The sequence below is a fragment of the Bombyx mori genome, chromosome 5, assembly GCF_030269925.1.
Source record: "Bombyx mori chromosome 5, ASM3026992v2".
NCBI lineage: Eukaryota > Metazoa > Arthropoda > Insecta > Lepidoptera > Bombycidae > Bombyx > Bombyx mori.
This window is the reverse complement of record NC_085111.1, coordinates 9,740,709-9,748,525: the sequence shown is the minus strand read 5'-3', so window position 1 is coordinate 9,748,525 and position 7,817 is coordinate 9,740,709. Positions and strand designations below refer to the sequence as shown.

The following is a 7,817-nucleotide window of genomic DNA, read 5'->3' as shown; positions in this document are numbered from 1 at the left end:
TAGTTCAGGTTATAAGCTACCTTTATGCGAAATTTCATCCAAACTTTCGCGTATATAACATGAATATAGACTATATAATATATAAGAAAAATTATAAACATGTAATATATTGACTTTAGAAAATATTTAATCTTCTATATATTTGTAGTTATCGAAAACTGAATTACGTTTAAAAGTAAATAAGTTAAGAATTATTACCTAGAAGTAGGTTCTTGGTGGTATGAAAATGTTTGTTATCCAGTTCAATCACTATCTTACCAAAAAATATGAGACAAAAAGTATAGGTTTATTTTTTGTTCTTCAAACACAAATAATCGAAACATTTACAGGCAAAGTTAGTATTGTTTATTTAAGAAAATTTTATGCAACAACTTGCAGTTATCACAATAAAATAAATTATACTCAATGAGGCTCACTCTTTCTCGCTCGAAGGTACGACTTGATTTCAGCTATGTATAATAATTATGTATAAGGATGCTAAATTAACTTATTAAAATATACTAATAGAAACAATATTCTGACACTGTCAAATGTAGGTAGTACTGGTCTCTTTTTATAAAAAAAAATATAAAAAGAAAAACTATTGAGTTAATATTAAAATTTTGTATTTATATCACACATATCTACATTTTTACTACTATTACATAAATACAAAATTTTAAACAAGTACCAACGAAAAAACTGCTAAAAGTAGCATTTCAAATCATATGTAATGCTCTCAGTAGTATATTATACAAGTAATTACATTTTTCAAATACCATAGGTTAATAAATGCAAAAGATCAAGTGCAATGAAACTCGATGTTCTTAATATTTATATTATTTTGTTTCAATAAAATTAATATCGAATTTCACGTACAAAAAATCGTGTTTTTTAATTTGGACATATTGAATCCCACCCACCACAAGATACTCGACAACTCAAATACATGAACACTTCCACAGAACTGTTTCAGCAGCAGTTTATAGGAGAGATAAAACACTTTAACAACAAATAAACCAGTTTTTACTAATTATTTAAACACTAAGTTATATTGTCTTTCCAAAACTTATTTAATTGGAATCACATCAATCTGTATAGTCAGTTGTACAGAGTAGGCATATCTCTCTTTTTCTCTGTGTATTTACAAAAGCAGCGGTCTCTTGTTGATGTTTTTTTTACAATGTCTCTTCTGGAATCTTGTACAAGTATATATAAATACATAGTATTAATAAGAGTGTTAATGACTCTTGTGATTACTCTGCAGAATTTACTGGTCCTTGCAGTGCATTAGGAGTAGGTGAGTTGGAAGTTGCCATTCGACCCTGCTCCTTTACGATTGGATCTGTAAACATATTAAAGACTAGTTTTTTAACCTTGTCTCTATGAATGAAATCACAATCTACAAATAACACTATAAGAAAAAATTCTTAACAGGTGCAAAATTTGCGCACAATTAAAATTATCCTTCAATTTAATAAATAGTATAGTGCACTTGCATTCACTAAAACGGAGTCTAGGCATTTCAAGCTTTAGTCATCCCTAAATACTATAAAAAAAGTGACACGGCTAGGTAGCTCATAACGTTTCGCCTAATAATCATGTGCAGCTATAGAATCTATAACTAAATAAGCGAAAACAACACAGGTACTATTTTCTTTGGCCATCAACCGACTTTTTAGTTGCAATTGAGCTGTAGTTTGTAATTTGAAAACAGGTTTATTCTTCAGAAAAAAAAAAAAACACTTTCTACTCAGTTTGTAAACGAATTTTGCTAGCAGCTATCAGTGAGCCTTAGGGTTATAATATAATTGTAATTAAATAGTCAGTTTCTTTTAATTCATAAACTAACAGCGAAAAGAGAAAATGTTACACATGAAATTATTTTAAACTTTGAATTATCAGTGTTTATTGTAGAATTATGATCATTGGCTGAACGTTAGTTTCTTCAGGCATGTTTCGAATATTACAATCAGTATTCGTAAAAGTAGTATCCCAGTACACATTGGTGACGTCAACCTTTAAATTTGATATCTATAATGTGCGATCGTGTAATAAAAATCAAACCCGCAAAATTATAATTTGCGTAATTACTGGTGGTAGGACCTCTTGTGAGTCGGCGCGGGTAGGTACCTCCACCGTGCCTATTTCTGCCGTGAAGCAGTAATGCGTTTCGGTTTGAAGGGTGGGGCAGCCATTGTAACTATACTTGAGACCTTAGGACTTATATCTCAAGGTGGGTGGCGCATTTACGTTGTAGATGTCTATGGGCTCCAGTAACCACTTAACACCAGGTGGGCTCGTCCACCCATCTAAACAACAACAAAAAAAAAAAACTTACAAAAATATGGATGGTCCATAGCTTCACGAGCAGTGTAGCGTTCATAATGATCATAACGCAGTAAACGGTCAAGAAAGTCCAGTGCCTCTGGTGATACAAGATGTTGATTTTCTGAATGTATAAATCGCTCCCATCTCTTACGTGAGTGTCTGAAAACAATGTTTTGCCTATAATTTAACTTACTTTAGGTGAAGAAATGTTTTTTTTTTTCAATATGTCATAGAGTAAAAACTAGTGTATCAAAATTAAACAAATGGTGTCATACCTGCCAAGTATGTCATTAAACCGAGGATCCAGTTCTATATGATATTTATCCAAGTACTCAAACAATTCTTCTGTACCCAGTACTTTCGCAATACGTACAAGCTGGTCATAATTATCATGGCCATGAAAGAATGGCTCTTTACGGAAAATCATGGATGCCAACATACATCCTAGTGACCACATATCCAATGAATAATCATACATTTGATAATCTACCAAAAGTTCAGGGCCCTGTAAAACAGATTTGAATTATTCATGTTGAGCAAGACTAAAAACACTTTGTTTTAAATAGTATGTTGAACTTATCAAAACATTACCTTAAAGTATCTAGAAGCAACACGAACATTATAATCTTGCCCCGGATGGTAGAACTCAGCTAACCCCCAGTCAATAAGGCGTAACATTCTATGTTCATGGTCAATCATCACATTATGAGGTTTCACATCCCTATGCATTATCCCCATACTATGGCAATAATCTAATGCCTTTAAAAGCTCATATAAGTAGTATCTGCAAATTTATAACAATTACATTTAGAACAACATAAGGTTTTAGTTTATATATAAAACTATTTAAAATCAGTGAGTGATAAAATATCCAGCAGTATTCAATGACTCACTGCTAGCATATAAAGTTGACAAACTGAAAAACACAATGATAATAAAACTATTTAAAAAAGAATGTATTGCAATTTAGACTGATATTCCCTTAATTTTTGAACCTAATTATCTATAATAACACATATACACCATCTTCAATGAAAACAATATTGTTTTATTTTTATTATTATTCAACAAATCTCAACAATTTCACACCTAGTCCTGATTTTACACAAGAGCTGAATCTACTGAATGATGAATACTGGTACAGTATTAATGCAAACCTGTTTTTACTAGTTTCAAGTAATCCTTATTAAATGTGATAATTTAATAATATCTTATGTGCAATATACATATTTTTGGAGTGCGTGTAGTTTTTAATGTTCCAATTGTGAAAATGTATTGTAAACTGGATACAAAATCACAACAATTTATAAGTGCCTGTGTAGGCCTACTTGAATAAAAACTGATCTTTTTTATTAAATGTTGAATAAAGAGATAATTTATAATGGGTTCAGCTGCATTTATTTTTATTTTATACTTATATAATAGGTAAATAATAACCCCAGTACAAAAGGTTTCAATAACCTTTAATATTTAAATTAGTATAATTAAAATCAATATAATTTTTTACATATTAACTAACCTTATATCATAATCTGACAATGTCGAATATAGCTGTTTAAAGTCAGTATTGTTCACATGTTCAAATATAAGTGCAGGTGTACGCGAGACAGGGTCTTTGACTACAGCTTGTAAAGATATTATATTAGTGCCTCCTCTTAAGTTTTCTAAAATTTTTATTTCTCTTTTAATTTTCTTCTTTTTTACAGGCTGAAACAATGGAGACATGAGTAATTAATTTTATGATTGGCTTAGATGAGCAGATAGACCTCATGGTCTCCCTGATGTTAAAGAGTTACTTGAATCTACTTTTAAAAATGAGCTCTAGATCTTTATTGCAGTGGAATTTTAATTACTTCACAAAAAAAGTATAATTAATGGATTTCATTATTAAGTTAATTACAATGCAAATAAACTAATAAATCTAAAATTTACATGCTCCCAATTTGATATAATTTAATCTGTTAGGTAAATTAACATTTTAAGTGACTGCGCTTAGTCTGCTCTCTCAAGCCTGCCAAATAACTATATGGAAAAATCCTTTCAATTAAATGGGACTAGACATTAAAATGTTGAATTGAACTCAAAAAAGCAGACCCATATGTCAAGTAGGAAAGAGAGAAAAATAGTTTAGTTATCAAATCCAACTTTCAAATGTTAAAAATGTATTTGATACAAATAATCTATGCTAATGAAATATGTTACTTAATTTCTCATTAATTTACTATTTAAACTTCACCTTGCAGTTTGATTTCACCTTGATCTCTAGATCGCTATTACAATTTGTTCCAGGCATTATTACAAAGTGAAAATACCCTATCTGCTACTGCAGTTGAAATTGACGAGAAATAGTAAGGTTTCTAAACAAGTTTAAAATGCTCCATCGACCGAAACTGCTAATAATCACAAAATTAGTATTTACCTTTGTTCTTACATATTAGTTTTTAAGTATAAATATGCAAAAAAGCAATGGTTTCCAAAATAAAATTATAATGTGCTTACCTTTAATATTTTAACTACACATTTTTCATTATTCGTAATATTTATTGCTTCAAATACTTCACTGTATTTCCCGCGACCCAGCTTGCGAACCAACTGATAGTCTTCTTGGTTGCCCCAGTCAACTACATAACTTTCGTAATCCCAATATTCCCTTGGACGTTGTGAGTTCACATCAGCGTAGACCCTCGCTCTACTAGGTACTGCCATCGTACTGTGCCTTTGTAAACCAAAGGTTTTATCTGCGATAGTCTTTCCGGAAATCGCGTACGTCTTGAGTAGCGTTACTGTGAAAAGAAATCATAACTTTTTTCACTAAGCACAAAGTTACACTGTGTTAAATTGTTTTGATATTACAAACAGTATCGTGAGCAGTTGGGTTACAAGTCACTTTTCAATTATAGTATTGTGAAGGATAACCTAAAAACGACATCCAGCTCACTATAACTGAACACTAAAACAGACACGTTTAAAAGTTCATAGTTACTGGATTTCTTAAATTCTCATAATTTCAAATCACATGCACTTGGTATTTCTATTCATAGTATCTGACGCCATGAAATAAAATATGAAAGTGCTTTCAGTAAGAAAAACGCACGCCATTACTTGTCAAATGATCTTATGTTCATTTTTCATCCATACCTAAAACATTACTGTGATTATTCCTACTCTACACTATATAACAGTTTCAGAATCCATAGAACTTTTTTGATACTAATAATTAAAGTTAAAACTAAATTAAATAATTCACTTTTTTTTCAACGAAACCGGCTCAAACCCAGCAAAACTTCAAGATGGACGCCCACCTATCCCTATCCATCCATCTGCCTACTCTACTCTACAAACGAACGCGACAGTGCTGCCAGCCCAACGTCCGTCTGTCTAACAGTACAGATGCTCATTAATGTGGTATTTATAGCTTAATAATTACCTACGTATTTTGCTTTTGGCCGTACTTAAATTATAGAAATCATATTGAACGCTGGACTTTATGTAATATATACTAAAGAAACTAAGAATATGAAACAAAACTTAATTTATTTATTATTAATATATTTATTATTGTCATTTAAGATATTAATTAAAAAAATTGACTAAACTTTTAGATGTACTTGCCTTGTTCTTTATTGCTGTAGCAGGACAAATAAGTTCAGGGCCCACTTAATCAATAAGTGGTTTCCGGACAAGCAAGCTTTTTGATGAACACATTTAAGATAGTCTATTTACTATTTTGCTGTGTCTTTCAGAAGCTCAACTCTTAGTATTATCAGCGATGCCTTTAGTAATCGAGCCTAGATTTCACATGTCCGTACATTCAGACCACGATGGCATCGTTTCCCTTTTCTCTTGGTCATAATTATCTAACTCAATTAACCTATTGGTGAAAGGATGTCTTATGTAGTCACATGATAGGATATCGCCACCCTACCTATTTCTGACGCGAAACAAGAATGCTTTCCAGTCTGATGTGTGCTACAGCCGTTATACATTGATAATAATTAGACTACATATCTCAGACCGGATGGCCTTTTCGCTATGATGTCTATGGGATCCAGTAACCACTAAACAACAGATGAGCTATGAGTTCGTTCTTTAAAACCAAAAAATATATATTATTTTCAATGTATGCTCTAGACTTAGACAGATTCTTAGCATGTGTTTTTTAAACAAGTAAATTATCGCGAGTTTGTGTCTACGATTTTGTACTCCAATGAAAATTGGAAATTTAGATTAAACAAAAATTTTAAGAGTTTGGCTATGTCTTAAGTTTTAGTAAACTATTTGTTGCCTTAGTTGAAGTTCGTGTAATTTCCCGCCATTTTTTAAAAAGGATAGCAAAATGTTATCTACCTATTTAAATCTAAAATCGACTATGAGGTCGTGTTACCAAAGGCTGCGACACAAACTTACAATAAAATCAAACTGTGAGAATAGTATGAAAAGTAGAAACAAAGCTTAAAACCTTAGAGCATACGATAGAGTAGAAAGATGTATTAAAATTGACTGTGAAATGAAGTTTAAAACCTCCGGAGCTGATTTAATGGGTAGTCAAATTAGCATTGTTTCTCGTTGAAATAAAACAATTGCCACAAACAACATTCGTACTCCATTTCGTAACATAACAACAGATGACAGCACTTTTAAAGAGTAAACTTGTCTGACGGCGGGGATTTTTTTTCCCTACTTATGCTGATAGCCTTGAGAGGCTATTTCAGCTTCGCCCTAACGTTTGTAGGTGAGCTCGCGGGGCTCAACCGGAGAGTTGCTAACACTGACCCTAGCAAGAGCAGTGCTTCGCAGAATCTACCACCGGATCGGAAACGCGACCCACTGAGAAGATCCGGCGAGAAACTCAGTGGGCTGTATCTATGGGTTAGTTCGCTCGTCGAGCCCTTCGTCGCAAGCGACGGGTTCGACGAGGACGGCGACCGGTGCTTGTGGTGCCTAAAAGCACCGTTAATGGATCAGGAGGATCCGTAATGACGTGCTTTGGGCGACGTCGACGGTTTACCATTCGGTCTACTGGGTCGGGTATGTAGTTTCCAGCGGCTACGATGAGAGGGTTCTCACGTCGTGCCGCCTTCTCAAAACGGCGCAGCGATGCCGACTGTAGATACTTACTAAATGAGTCGAGCTCCAGGTCATCGTGGAGATCCACGTTCATAAGGAACCATGGCGCTCCGAGGGCTATTCTGCAGAATCGGGATTGAATAACCTGAAGGGATTTCAAGTGGTTGCGGGCTGCGTGAGCGAACACTACGCTTGCATACGTCATAACGGGGCGTATACAAGTTTTGTAGAGAGTTACCTTATTGCGGAGGGACAGTTTGCTTCGACTACAAAGCATTAGGTAGAGTCGTCCTAGTATAAACGCGGCGCTATCGCGTACCGTTTTTATGTGGGGAACGGCGGGGAATTCACTGTGAATGAATGCAGTAGTTTCAGCTATGTAGTTATAAAGATAAACTCTATGACGGTCGCGCCTGGCGCGATGGTAAGATAGAATTATA

At 33.6% G+C, this 7,817-nt stretch overlaps 1 protein-coding gene across 3 annotated transcripts; it reads right to left on the bottom strand.

The window, feature by feature from the left end:
• Nucleotides 1-322: 322 nt before the first annotated feature.
• On the bottom strand, nucleotides 323-5,688 carry Ck2a (casein kinase 2 alpha subunit). Of its 3 annotated transcripts, XM_062668431.1 has the most exons (8): nucleotides 5,558-5,636; nucleotides 5,227-5,448; nucleotides 4,810-5,093; nucleotides 3,830-4,017; nucleotides 2,902-3,094; nucleotides 2,586-2,815; nucleotides 2,321-2,469; nucleotides 323-1,324 (listed from the first exon to the last, which is right to left on the bottom strand). In XM_062668431.1, the coding sequence occupies exons 2-8, from the start codon at nucleotides 5,237-5,239 to the stop codon at nucleotides 1,236-1,238; spliced, it is 1,146 nt and encodes a 381-aa protein (XP_062524415.1). In that variant the 5' UTR covers nucleotides 5,240-5,448; nucleotides 5,558-5,636; the 3' UTR covers nucleotides 323-1,235.
• Between the last annotated feature and the right edge of the window lie 2,129 nt (nucleotides 5,689-7,817).

Bases quoted from the DNA above. Each gene is read 5' to 3' on its own strand.
- Ck2a (XM_012693666.3), bottom strand. The intron at 4,018-4,809 runs GTAAGCACATTA...CCATTGTTTCAG, and splicing joins GTGTAGTTAAAATATTAAAG to CCTGTAAAAAAGAAGAAAAT. The intron at 2,816-2,901 runs GTAATGTTTTGA...TCTGTTTTACAG, and splicing joins TTGCTTCTAGATACTTTAAG to GGCCCTGAACTTTTGGTAGA.